Raw genomic sequence first — 12,774 nt, forward strand, 5'->3', positions numbered from 1 at the left:
ACCAAATAGCTTTGCTTTAAATCTGTGAATGCTTTAGGATTGCCTCAGCTCCATTGTTCTAGTTTTATCTTGCTGTATTGAGTTTGCATGGCAAGGTTTTGGTAGTGGGGTTGTACAGATGTGGCTTTTGTGAGAAGCTGCTGAAAGTTTCCCCCATGTCCAATAGAGCTGATGCCAGACAGCTCCAAGACAGAGCTGCTGCTGCCCAAGGCTGAGCCATTCAGCAAATGGTAGTGCCTCTGGGATAACATATTAAGAAGGGGGCGGGAGGAGCTGCACAACAGCAACTTCAGCTGGAGAGGGGAGTAAAAATATGGGAGAGAAACAGCCATGCAGACATGAAGATCAGTGAAGGAGGTGCTCCAGGTGTTGGAGCAGAGAAACCCCTGCAGCCTATAGGGTGGCCCATGGTGAAGCAGACTGTCTTCCTGTAGCCCATGGAGGTCCACAGTGGAGCAGGGGGATGCTCAAAGGAGGTTGAGACCTTGTGAAAAGCCTGTGCTGGAGCAGAATCCTGGCAGGACCTGTGACCCCATGGAGAGAGGAGCTCACGCTGGAGTAGGTTTGATGGCAGGACTTGTGACCCAGCAGGGATCCACACTGGAGCAGTCTGTTTTTGAAGGACTGCACTCTGTGGAAGTGACCTGCACTGGAGCAGTTCATTAGGAACTGCAGCCTATGGGAAGGACTCATGGTGGAGAAGTTAGTGGAGGATTGTCTCCTGTGGGAGGGAGCAGGGGGACTGTGAGGAGTTCTCCCCTGGGGAGGAAGGAATGGCAGAGACAATGTGTGATTCTGTGACCACAACCCCCATTCACTGTTCCCCTGCACCGCTGGGATGGGAGGAGGTAGAGAATTTCTGAATAAAGTTCAGCCTAGGAAGAAGGGAGAGATGGGTGGAAGGTGATTTTAAGATGCAGTTTTATTTCTCATTATCATATTCCGATTTGATTTGTAATAAACTGATTTCTCCAAGTCAAGTCTGTTTTGCCCTTGACAGTAATTGCTGGGTGATCTCTCCCTGTCCTTATCTCGACCCACAAGCCTTTGGTTGTATTTTCTCTCCCCTGTCTAGCTGAAGAGGAGAGCGGTGGACTCCAGCTGGGGTCAACCCACCACATTTGCTACAGGTTCTGCTTAAAGAAAATACACTTTAGAGGCTTTGTGGATTAACTGTGCCAGAAATAAGGCTCTTCATACATGGTAATGCACTTTTAAAAATTAGACAACCTCCATTCAGTTACACAAAATGCTGTTTTCCCATTTTGTTTCTTTTTTCTCCAGCATAGCCCTTGCGGTGTATTTTACTTTATGCCATTAAAAATCTACTTTGAGGACCAAATAACTAATTTTTTAAGATTAATCCCATGTTCTTTCTTATGAGATAACCATTCTGAACTAACTCATTGACATCCCAGGTGTGTATGAATGGACTTTAACTTGATGGGGGCTACAGTTCATAGAGACACAAGTATTCTTTCTTCCTGCTCCTCCCAGCTCCATTTCCAGTGAGGAAGGTTCAATGATAAAGAAAACATTTACATGAAATAGTTATTACATGCATTTTCTTTTCTCCTCTTCTGAGAGCAATTATGAACTGTTTGAAAAGGGCTGTCCTTGAATGCAGTATTTCTGGCATATCACCACCTATAACTGTACCAATGTAGCAGGCCACCCTGCTGTGTTAAACTCCAAGTTATTGACTATTCTCAGATCTTTTCTAAATAATATTGGGAACGCAATCACTATTGGTCAGTGTATCTTAGAGTATGCCTCATGGGTGTTTACTGTGCAGCTAAACTTACATAGTAACAAAAAAGACAAAACTTTGGCAACTGTGTCAAGAAAAAAAGAAAGTGTACATATTTTTATTTTCTTTAAATTTTTATAAAGCATGAGTGTAGTGTTATGGATTATTTTTTATGGAAATTGGTCAGATTTCCTTGAGTCAGATTTCCTCAGAGAAGTATATTATGATTATGAATTATGAGAAAATGAAAGATTTTACATAGTAGTTTTGGCTATTAGGACATTTTGGTTTTTGTTAGAACTAAAGCAGTAGTGTTTGCTGGGGAGATTTGTACCCATTCACATTATCTGAGGGACTCAGAACTTAGAGCCTTTCAGTTACAGTGTAGTCTGAGATAGATGGGATCAAGAGGCAGGTTGGAATACCTAAGCATTAGTTTTTGTGCTGCTTCTTAGAAATTATATCTTTTTCCCCCTTCTCCACATGGTGTTTTCATTCACTGTACAGCTGTCATTAGCCCTGCAACTCTCAAACCAGGAACACCTCTCTGTGGTCATGTAGATTTTTCTGCCATGGAGCTATGTGGAAATAAAGGCAAAATTTTTGGAAGAACAAGTTTGGGCATTCCTGGGCATGACTTTGATTGTGTAAGTTGATCTAGAAAACCTGGAGCTTCTGGTATCTCCTTGAGATTTGAGCTAGTGAAGGGAATACCTTCACCAGAATGAGAGTTGCTTTGGAATAGATTAAGAAAGTTTGCAGTGGGAGGTGTGAGAGAACCCTGCTGGTTTAGAACTGGAATGCGATAGAGAGCTTCTGTTATTTGGAATGGAATATACTTTCCTGACTTGTTTGTCTTGTTGCAGTGATGTCTATAACGGTGATCATGGAAATGAGGAGGGTGATGTGGTCCATGATGGGGAGGAGGAGGGGGGTGGTGATGTGGCCCATGAGGTGGGGGAGGACAGTGTGGTCCGTGATAGGGAGGAGGATGGTGGTGATGTGGTCCATGAGGAGGGGGAGGACAGTGTGGTCCATGATGGGGAGGAGGATGGTGGTGATGTGGTCCATGAGGAGGGGGAGGACAGTGTGGTCCATGATGGGGAGGAGGATGGTGGTGATGTGGTCCATGAGGAGGGGGAGGACAATGTGGTCCATGGTGGGGAGGAGGATGGTGGTGATGTGGTCCATGAGGAGGGGGGGGACAGTGTGGTCCATGATGGGGAGGAGGATGGTGGTGATGTGGTCCATGAGGAGGGGGGGGGCAGTGATGTGGTCCATGATGGGGACCAGGAGGAGGAGGATGTGGTGCATCATCAGGAGGAGGAGCAGAAGGGGAATGTTGTGATTCTTCTTGGGGAGGAGGATGTGGTTCATCATGGTGAGGAGGAGGGGGATGATGTGGTCCACCGTGGGGAGGAGGTGGAGGGCAGTGGTGTGGAGGGTGAAAGTGGTGATGTGGTCCATCATGGGGGGGAGGAGGAGCAGGTTCTTCATGGCTGTCTTGATGTTCTTCCTTGAAACTGTGGTCATGCTCGGGGTCTTCGGGTCTGGACTGAGAAGAGGGTGAACATCCATGTCTGTGATGATGTCTGTGGCCAAAATGACGATGGGGATGTCTGTGTGGTTGTCCCAGAGCTGAATATCTGCATCTTTTCCCATAGCCATGCTTTTGTTTGCAAAAACACCAGGGGATGAAGTATTAAGATGTTAATAGGACAGAAGAAAGTGGTGAGAAAGAAACAGAAGTGAGAGGTAGTAAGTTTGCATTTATGGATCAGGTGAACCCCCAAACTAAACTCTGCATCTTTTCAGGATAGAAGAGAAGGAGTAGATGGTAAAACGCTAAATTACTGAAAATTGTCTGGAAATACTACACCATAACAAAATGAATGAGCTAAATTAGCAAAATGAGCAAAATTTGTGATGTATCAAAACAAATGAACCCCACATTGGAGTAGCTGTCATAATATAAACTGGAGTGCCAAGTATGGTAAAGAGCATCTCCCCTCCTCTTGCTTTCTAAAATTCCTCTGAACTTGTTTGCCAATCTCTATTCACTTCAACAAAGGAATATGATTGGACTAGGAGGAGACACCGTTGGAGTGAGTAGTAGGGATAGCTCAGCTCTAATTCATTCACTGATTGACCTAGCAGTCAAAAGCCAGCCTGTTCTGACATTCTGCATCACACCCAGGCAATAATAAGGGGACATAAACAGTCATTCCAATCACCCGTCAATCTGGACTAACAGATGATTAAGTAGCCTGCATGAGGATATAACCAGAGACATTTCAGTAAGTGAATACATACCCAGGGATGGTAGATTTCACAGCTTATATCTGTTCCATCAGGTTCATCTGAACCACTGATAATTCTTGCCTTGCAGAATCCCACATGCTAAGCAAAAAAAAAAGTTAAAAAACAGTGCACATCTGGGTTCTTGTGATGGAGTTAATAGAAGCTACTGGAAGTTTAACATTTTGAAAGCTAGGCTAGTTCCTTCAATACCTAAGTATGTTTATGTAATTTGGCTAGATCCTGAGCTTTCTGGACAGTGATACTTGTCAGTGATTAATCATGATTAAAATATATGCCATTTTTTAGTATGCTTTACTGTGAAGATCACGTTGCCACGGGCATGTAGAGGGCTACTACACTCAAACTTACTTCTCTTTTGATGTCTGTAAGTAATTGATCACCTACTGATGTCTCCAAAATGAGTACCCCATGGGTGACTGATCTTTTTTTTTTTTTACTTTTTTTTTCTGTAGATTTTCTTTTTTTTTTTTTTTATGCTTTTTTTCCCTGTCTTTGCTTGTCAAATATCTGCTCAGACTGGCTACTCAGAAGTTTTGCTCAAAGTCCTCAAAACCAGACACTGCGTAGCTATGCTGCTTCAGACAAAGCTCAAGGTAGAGCTTTCACCCATATGTATTTTTGAGAAGTAATTTTTCATAATCTTTTAGCATTACTTCCATTAGCATTCTGTTTGCTGTGACTTTCACCTGCTGTTCAGTCATTGTGTGTGGAATTGCTTATGTGAAAGTGCACATAACTCGAGTAAAGTGTTTTGTGTATGTTCTCTATGTTCTCTGTAGTGGGTGCTTTGTCTTGATATATGTTTGGGCTATTCGTAGCCTGTTGTGATCAATGGTTATAAATGTTAACAGCAGTTTACACACATACACCAGTGGTGGCAGCATTGAGAACAAAAACTTCAGCTAGCTATCTGACTTGTCCTTCATTTTAGTGAGCTTCTGTTTCTGCTACCTGTCCATTCACAACCCTTCCCAGCCGTCTGGAATATAAAGCGCCAAAGCAGAAAATGGATGTAGATAAAAGTTCTACATGCTTTATTTTTCCATATTTTATTTGACTCCTTCAATTTAATTTCTGAAATTTATTCTGAAATTAGGACCTTGCCTAGTTATTTCTTTGGTGTTGACTATTATTGCAATGGGAAGGTGGGTGAGGAGAGTACTTTGGTAGTAATTTGCAGGCAAGCCTGAATTATTCCACTATCTATTTCCCCAGCAGAGGAAAAAAAAAAGGAACCCTGGGCTCAATGGGATGACAACACATGCATTTTTTTCAAGATCTATGATTTGTGTTAGTGTAAAAAGTTTGCATGAATGATTTACTAGGGAATGGCCACAATTCAAATATGAAAGCCAGATATAAACCGAAAAGCTCACCTCTAGGCCTGTAATATACCAGCCTCCAGTTACATTTAAATTCAAGAATTCAGACTGGTTCCTTATAGAATAAAAAGGAGCAGCTGTAAAATTAGCATCTGGACATGGACATGCTGGATTTTTAATTTTGAGTTGGGGTGCATGCTTATAAGAAATACTTGGAAATACTGTGGGAAGATCTTCCTGGTGCCACTCATTTTATCAGTTTTCATTCTAAGACTACTTACAGTGTGCCAGTCATCAAGAAAATCACATTCCAGTGCCTGATCTGCTTGTTGTGAAGATTTGGAACAGTTGGTCTCTTTTATAGAAAATCCTAAAATGTGACCTTCACGGGAGCCAATCTGAAACCAAGAGGTCAAACAAGAAGTAGTAACTAGGTGTATTTAAAGTTCTGTAATTTTAGAAGCAACCATACTTCATATCATTGTCAAAATCCCATCTACCTCATGCTTTCATTACCCGTGCTGTTCAAAGATTCATATATATACTGTAAGGAAAATAGATTATATATTTTATACCTTACTTTATGCACACCTTTATGAGTTCCAGGAATGGTTGCTTTATTTCTTTGTCTGGTATCTGTATGTATTAAGACCTGTTACTTTTACAGTCTGTGTTTTTAGAAAGTAGCATCCTTAGAGTCTTCTCCCCAAATTGAACTGCTGCTTCTCTGAAAGTACAGAGATCTATTGGATGACAAACACTGCTTTCCAGTGATGGGAATGCATAGTACTACAGTGCTGATGTTATTTTGAGATAAAATTTTGCCAGTTACAGTGAGATCATTGCTTTCTCTTTTGTCAGTGGCATTATTCATAGAGAAGGCATTGTTCCATAAAAACATGAGAGAAAGCCTTTGTGATCCTAGTAAAATCCATAGAAAGGTGTTTCATTTTAATTTCCAACTGTAGTAGTAGTTTATTTTAAGTCTGTGAAAGATGTCCGTAGCATATGTATGCACACAAGTTTCATTAGCTTAACTAAATTGGTTAAAAGTGGATGCACATACTTTATGGTATATATTTTATCATAATTAATAGTTTCTAAGTGTTATGGAGTCTACTGAAGTCCACTGGTGCAATCTAAATTGTCACTGTAGCTGAAGGCAGCAAAATGTGAAGTCAAAGCCTTTAGGGAGAAATCTGTGAATCAGGCAATCTGAAAATAGCCACTTGCTAAATGGGAGTAGGGATACACTGTACAGGACTGCAGTGTAGAACACTGTAGTGTTTCTGAGCAATACGAAAAGCTGCAGGGAGGTGGGGTTGGCATGCTATAATTTTGGCAGTTTCCAAGATCAACGTGTATTATGGGAAGGGCCATGGGACCTCATTACTGAGGTGTCCTGAACTGACATGTGTTGGCAGATGATCCTGTGCTGTTTGAGTGAAGGTCTCCAGTATCTAGCAACAAGAAATTGTGGTGATGTGAGAGCTATACTTCAAATCACCCAAAGGATAAGTCTTTGTGGTGACATCACTCAAAGATGGAGGAGTTATTTACTAAAGCCAGCAGTTTTTCAAGAGGTACAGCACAGATGCATACCTCCTGTCATTCAGAGCTCTTGGAGTGCTGCTTTGCTCTGCAGCAGAGATTCAAAATGCTAAATATGCTAAGAGTAGAAAATCATCTGATTTTGGTTGACAGAATGGTTGACTGTGATAATACAATGACTGTACATCTTGAAGAACTCTGTTCAGTAGTAAATACACTCTTGTATGTTATGGTATGATAGGTAAATAGGCATTCAAAATAAAAACAGGTACACAAAGAAGGCTCTGACATTTTGGTTGCCATCTCACTGCCATGGTTTTTAGCAGATGAAGTCCTTTTGCTTTCACATGCCTAAATTAGAGTTAATAACAAGTCTTTGCAGAAATGGGACCTTCAACTTTCAGCAGATGGTTTACCGCTGAATGGTGACAAGCAATAGCTCTGATCCTAGGAAGTTTTGAGTTCTGGTCCCATGGCTTTGAGCTCCTCACAAAATTTTGTCATTTATAAGTAATTTTAGGACAAAATGCCACTTACCATCTTTAAAATCTTTTCAACTTTGTCCACGCCGAAGTAGTTTGTGTGGTTACCCTCATTGTTGAATTTTTCCAGGGCCTTCGCAGCAATATTTTTATGTTGCTCAGTGACTTCTAAGATTTCAACTTTCACAGGACAATCTTTGCACTCTAATAAATCTGGTGGAACTGTGAAAACAGAGAATTTACTAATATTGCAATGGATATTAGTACTCTTGGGAGTGTGCATATGCCTTTAATGTGAACTCATAATGAGAAACTGAAATGCAAACATTTCCATGGAAGTATAATACCTATGCCTCACTCCTCAAATATGGGTTTGTCCTATAATGTGGAAAAAATACAAACGTGTGGAAATGAATATTCTTATGAATCTATTAGCTCCACTTTAGAATCTTACCGCCCCAAATGAGCATCCTTCCTAAGTTTAGGTTTGTCCTGATACTCATTATCATGTTATCGTGGACTGGAATGGTGACATCATCTGACATTAATAAAGTCTGCTTTAAAAGAGCAGGGTAACCTTAATTCTATTACTAATTCTTAACATTCCATTTGAATTATCTAAAATAAAAATGAATTGCAAGCAGATGAATGAATCTGCTATATGGTTACCATATACAAGTAATGCACAGACTTGTAATTTGGCACTGGGGCTGGTTTGAGGCATGCATTGGCTTACAACAGTGATTATTTTACCTGGACTTAATGTACAATTGAATCCATATAGTTGAGGTTTCTCCAGCAGATGGTTTGTATGCATGATAATCTTACACTGCCCAAAGTCCTGAGAAGAAAAAAGGATATATGATTATGATATTTTCTCCAAATTTAATTGGATGTAGGTGATCATAGAAATTATGCCTCCTTTTAATGTACAGTACTTTCTAAGGATAATAGATGTGGTCATTAATTGAATGTTTTATCTGGTACCTCCCAAAATTTGTGGTCAGATAAAATGGGATATCCCTCTACAAGAGCCTTTATTTTGATTCTCAGTTTGCATGATTGAGTAGACAATGAAAAAATAAACCAGCCTTCTCAGTCATTTTAATACTTACAGTAATATAATACTAGCTAACAGGGGATGTTAGGATGACAGAGATACTCAAGGTTACATAAATCTCTATCAAAAAATGGATGGACCTTTTCTTCCATTCCTTTTCCCCAACTTAATAAAAAGAATAAATCACTCTTCTAACTTCTCTCCTCTCCATTCTGCTCCTCTCTTCTCTTCTGCTCTCCTCTGCTCTCCTCTCTCTATTCTCCTCATGGCCTTCCTGTTTTGTCCTGTGTTCCACCACTCTCCTGTTTAGATAAACTTTTGGATTGGTAGTTCTCATCCCAGACTGCTTCAGTGGACTGCAACAATAAAGGGTAAATATTGCTACATATCGTATATGTAATTACACTACCAGTATTTCATATTGTCATACAAAAAATGCTGTGACAGGAAACTGACAAAATGTAACACTGGTATTTCTGGCTAATATACTAGGAAAATGCTTAAAAAATAATTTCTAATGCCCTTTAGTTGTCAGCAAATTATTCTTTAAACATCCGTACTGCTACCAGCAGTGGAATGCTGAGTATAACTTCTCTGAGACAAATAAAACTGCACTTATTTGAGGAATCAACCCTTTTCCAAACCTTTAGCTTATGTTCAACAAGTCTAGAATTCAATAGATTTTATTTTATAGTGAGCCATATTAAAGCCTAGTCTTAGAGATTTTGTGACATAGAAATTTCTGTGCAGTTAGTTGAAGATCAAGTTAATGCATTATTGACATATGCCTCTGCCTGGGTGCCATTACTTGCCATGAAATAGGTGTCACTGTATTCACAGGATGCCCAGTGTCTTCTGGATAATACAGGGCATTCAGTTTCCAGCACATCCAAAGTTAAGTAGAGGAAAGATGAATTTCCCTGGAAGAGAATTGCAGGTAAAAAAGAGTTTGTATATAAGAAGTCTGAAAGAAACTTCTTTGAAGCAGGTATGTTTAATCTTTAATGTAGCTTCCTCAGTTCTCTATTAAGGTTTTTGTGAGCTGGCAAGCCTAGAAAAGGTTTAGGCTGGAAGGGAACTTTGGAGATCATCTTGTCCAGCCACCTACTCACGGCAATGCTAGCTCCAAAGTTAGATTCAAATGAGTTTGGTGTATCACCAAGACCGATGTTCCACAACCTCTCTAAGCCATTCCAGTTTCCATGGAAAAACTTAACCACTTTCTCCATGATTTATTTTTTTGGCCTTACATCTAGTTAGAATTTCCCTTACTGCAACTTAAAACTGTTATCTTTTTGTTGAGAACCTGTGAGAAGAGTATGTCGTTATCCTGTCATCCATCAAGTAGAGATAATGACAGTGTTAAAAAGTTCCTTTATGTCTTTCTGATTTTCACATAGAACATACTAGTCTATTAGGAAATCAGTTGCCTAGGCAGCCAATTCTATAGCTACATCTGTCTCAAGTGACTTTTGTGATCAGATACTCTTTCAGAACTTTGTTTCCTGCTCAAGTTATTCAAGGAGCAGTGCAACAAAGCTGATTATTGTTTGTAATGTAAAAGTGTCCTGGTTTTGGCTGGGATGGAGTTAATTTTCTTCCCAGTAGGCAGTGCAGTTCTGTGTTTTGGCTTTACTGTGAGAATAAGGTTGGTAACACACCTATGTTTTAGTTGTTGCTAAGTAGTGCTTACCCCGATCAAGAACTTTGCAGTCTCTCATGTTCTGTCAGTGAGGAGATGCGTATGAAGCTGGGAGGGAGCAGAGACAGGACACCTGACCCAAACTTGCCAAAGGGATATTCCATACCATAGATCATTATGCTCAGTGTAGAAACTGGGCCAGTTGGCTGGGAGCCACTGATCACTATTTGGGGACTGGCTGGGCATTAGTCAGCAGGTGGTGAATGATTGTATTGTGTATCACTTGTATTTCCTGAATTCTGAATTCTATTACTCCTTTTTTTCCTGTTATTGTTGTTGTTGTTATTATTACTATTTACTTTTTTTTCAATTATTAAACTGTTCTTTTCCCACGGGTTTTACCTTCTTCCAATTCTCCTTGGAACCCCCTTGGAATCACCTGGGGGTGGGGGATGAGCAAGTGGCTGCATAGTACTTAGTTACTCTCTGGGATTAAACCAGGACAGTCCTGGGACATGTGTTGAGATTACAACAGATCTTACCAGAGTTTGTTAAAACAAATTTGTTATAAACAGTCATGGTATTGGTGTAATAGTCATTGGTCACAAAAAAAAGTTCATTCGTTCACCCTTTAATAGCCCCATATGGCCAGTGCGACAGTTTAATGGAGAGCAGAGACTAGCAGTAGACCATCACAGCTTGAATGAAGCCATACTGCTGCTGAGTGCTGCCACACCAGACATTCTAGAACTGAGAAGGTGCAGAGACCTTACAGGGAGAATTCTTTAGCAGGAGGATAGACAGAAGGGTCATTGCTGTTCTTGTAGGCCCTGTATGATAGCTGAAGCTGTGACCCTGGATCGCAAAGACAGCAGAATTCATTAAGGGTATAAAGCATACCATAAGCATGTTTTTCTAGTGGTTATACCATTCACCTGGAAATGTGAATCCTCAACTCTGATCCCTATTCCAAATTACGGTTCTATAGTTTGTGGAGTTAATAATTGATTAAAATGTAGAAACACTGAGATTTTTCTTTTTAGAAATAACTATGGTTCTACTCTTCCATCCCATGAATTTTGCATGTCTTACTGTCCAGTGGCTCCCCTTCACAGGGGTGGCACACACACAGTTGCATGGCAGCAGCATTCTTCAAGAAAGGGAGACTTGAGGCCTTAATCTCTTAATGCTGAAGATTAAGAAGGCTGATTCCTCCCTAGATGAGTTGTTTAACTACCTGGCTATTGTGTAAAACCCAATAGTATCACTTGCCACATCCTTGGAATCTGGGCTTTGGGTCACTTCTGACCTTTTTCTTGTCCTAACAGGCAGTCTTAAGCATCTCCATCAAACACTCCCTTTTTTTTCAGTTGACATACTGAGATGTGCAATGCATTTCTTAAACAGTGGCTGTGTACCTAGATTCTAGTTTCATAGGCAAGCAGCTAAAAGGTAGTCAGGTGCATTAGTATATCTTCATGTCCTTGGTCTCTTTTATCTGATAATTAAAGAAATTTTGTATTCTGTTGCTTTTTCTGCTGTTGATTTGCTTTGGCATTTAGGCAATCATTAACAAAGGCTTATGTATTCTTGCTAGGAAATAGAAAGGAAACAGGAAATGACTGAAGCAGATTCTCTATCCAGCCCTTCCCCTGTTTTGCAGAGTGGCATTTTCATCTCCCAGAAGTAAGATGAGAACAAAATGTGAGTCTTGAGGATAGGTTGATCTAATTAATATTAGACATTCACAGATTGAAGAAACCCTTCAAATACAAATTTTGAACACAAAAGAGACATGACAACAGGCAGGACAGAATAATTTCCAGTGTTGTGTAAAGCTGTTTGGAGCATCTCTTACAACAACATCTTGTCAGCCAAGCGAATAAGGGCATTCAGCATTGTCCAAGATCAAGCTTATGCACAATAAACCATGCACAAATGAATACTAAGACAATGTAAATCGGAGCTGATTCCTTGAATTACATCAGCATTCCTCTGTTAAAAGCAATAAACATAAGCTTTTAAAGAGTTGGGTCATTATTTTAAAATCACAAGTCTTGTGTAAATCAGCCTTTAAATTGATACTTACTATATGTAGTTCATGTGCATCAGTAACACGGAATAACCCAAAAACATAGCCACTTCTGCGATGTCTGTTGACCAAATCCAGGGCGACTCCTGCATCTGTTTCAATGGTATTACAGTCTGCAGGTGTAATTGTTTTGTTTTGGGCATTAGAGCACTGCAGTAGTATTAGGAAAAAAGCTGAAGCTAGAAGCAGCATTTTGGTTGTGGCATCAGGTCTCATTTGCCTGTGCTCTAATAAAGTCACTATTCTGCTTCTAAATTTAAATCAGAGTAGCCCACCAAAGTTATAAGTGAATGCTAGAAGGGCATGATTTTATATAAATTTGAGTGTTGTGTCAGAGGGCCATTACCTTGACCCTGGATTAACATTTAGAAACATCGAGTAAATGATTAGATAGTGATTTAGCAGATTTTGAGGAACGTAGGCTTTGTAAGGCCCATCAAAGGGACTGTGTTTGTGATTCTTTAGCAGACATTGTGCAATAGTGTTTTACTGTGAAAAATATATAGCTTCTAACAATGTGCTGCTGAGCCTGAAATTAAGAAGGTCCAGTTTA

At 40.1% G+C, this 12,774-nt stretch overlaps 1 protein-coding gene across 2 annotated transcripts; it reads right to left on the reverse strand.

Moving 5' to 3' along the window:
* Positions 1-1,840: 1,840 nt before the first annotated feature.
* Positions 1,841-12,514, reverse strand: HRG (histidine rich glycoprotein). 2 transcript variants are annotated; one of them, XM_061355426.1, is made up of 7 exons: positions 12,219-12,514; positions 9,300-9,407; positions 8,181-8,268; positions 7,483-7,649; positions 5,676-5,792; positions 4,064-4,150; positions 1,841-3,419 (listed from the first exon to the last, which is right to left on the reverse strand). In XM_061355426.1, the coding sequence occupies exons 1-7, from the start codon at positions 12,435-12,437 to the stop codon at positions 2,304-2,306; spliced, it is 1,902 nt and encodes a 633-aa protein (XP_061211410.1). In that variant the 5' UTR covers positions 12,438-12,514; the 3' UTR covers positions 1,841-2,303. The 2 variants fall into 2 exon arrangements, with proteins under 2 accessions (XP_061211410.1, XP_061211409.1); XM_061355425.1 differs by lacking the exons at positions 9,300-9,407; positions 12,219-12,514 and having other exon boundaries at positions 1,841-3,422; positions 8,181-8,296.
* Between the last annotated feature and the right edge of the window lie 260 nt (positions 12,515-12,774).

Source organism: Neopsephotus bourkii, unplaced genomic scaffold (assembly GCF_033783945.1).
Source record: "Neopsephotus bourkii isolate Nb327-2 ecotype Australia unplaced genomic scaffold, CSIRO-AGI_Nbou_v1 NB_801, whole genome shotgun sequence".
In the NCBI taxonomy this organism is placed as follows: Eukaryota; Metazoa; Chordata; class Aves; order Psittaciformes; family Psittacidae; genus Neopsephotus; species Neopsephotus bourkii.

What these genes read in the sequence shown, in the direction of transcription:
- HRG (XM_061355426.1), bottom strand. Translation starts at nt 12,437, where the DNA reads ATGAGACCTGATGCCACAACCAAAATGCTGCTTCTAGCTTCAGCTTTT. An exon ending in TTGAAAAGATTTTAAAGATG is followed by an intron (nt 5,793 to 7,482) that starts GTAAGTGGCATT and finishes TCTTGGTTTCAG; the next exon opens with ATTGGCTCCCGTGAAGGTCA. An exon ending in TTCTTGATGACTGGCACACT is followed by an intron (nt 4,151 to 5,675) that starts GTAAGTAGTCTT and finishes TTTTTTGCTTAG; the next exon opens with CATGTGGGATTCTGCAAGGC.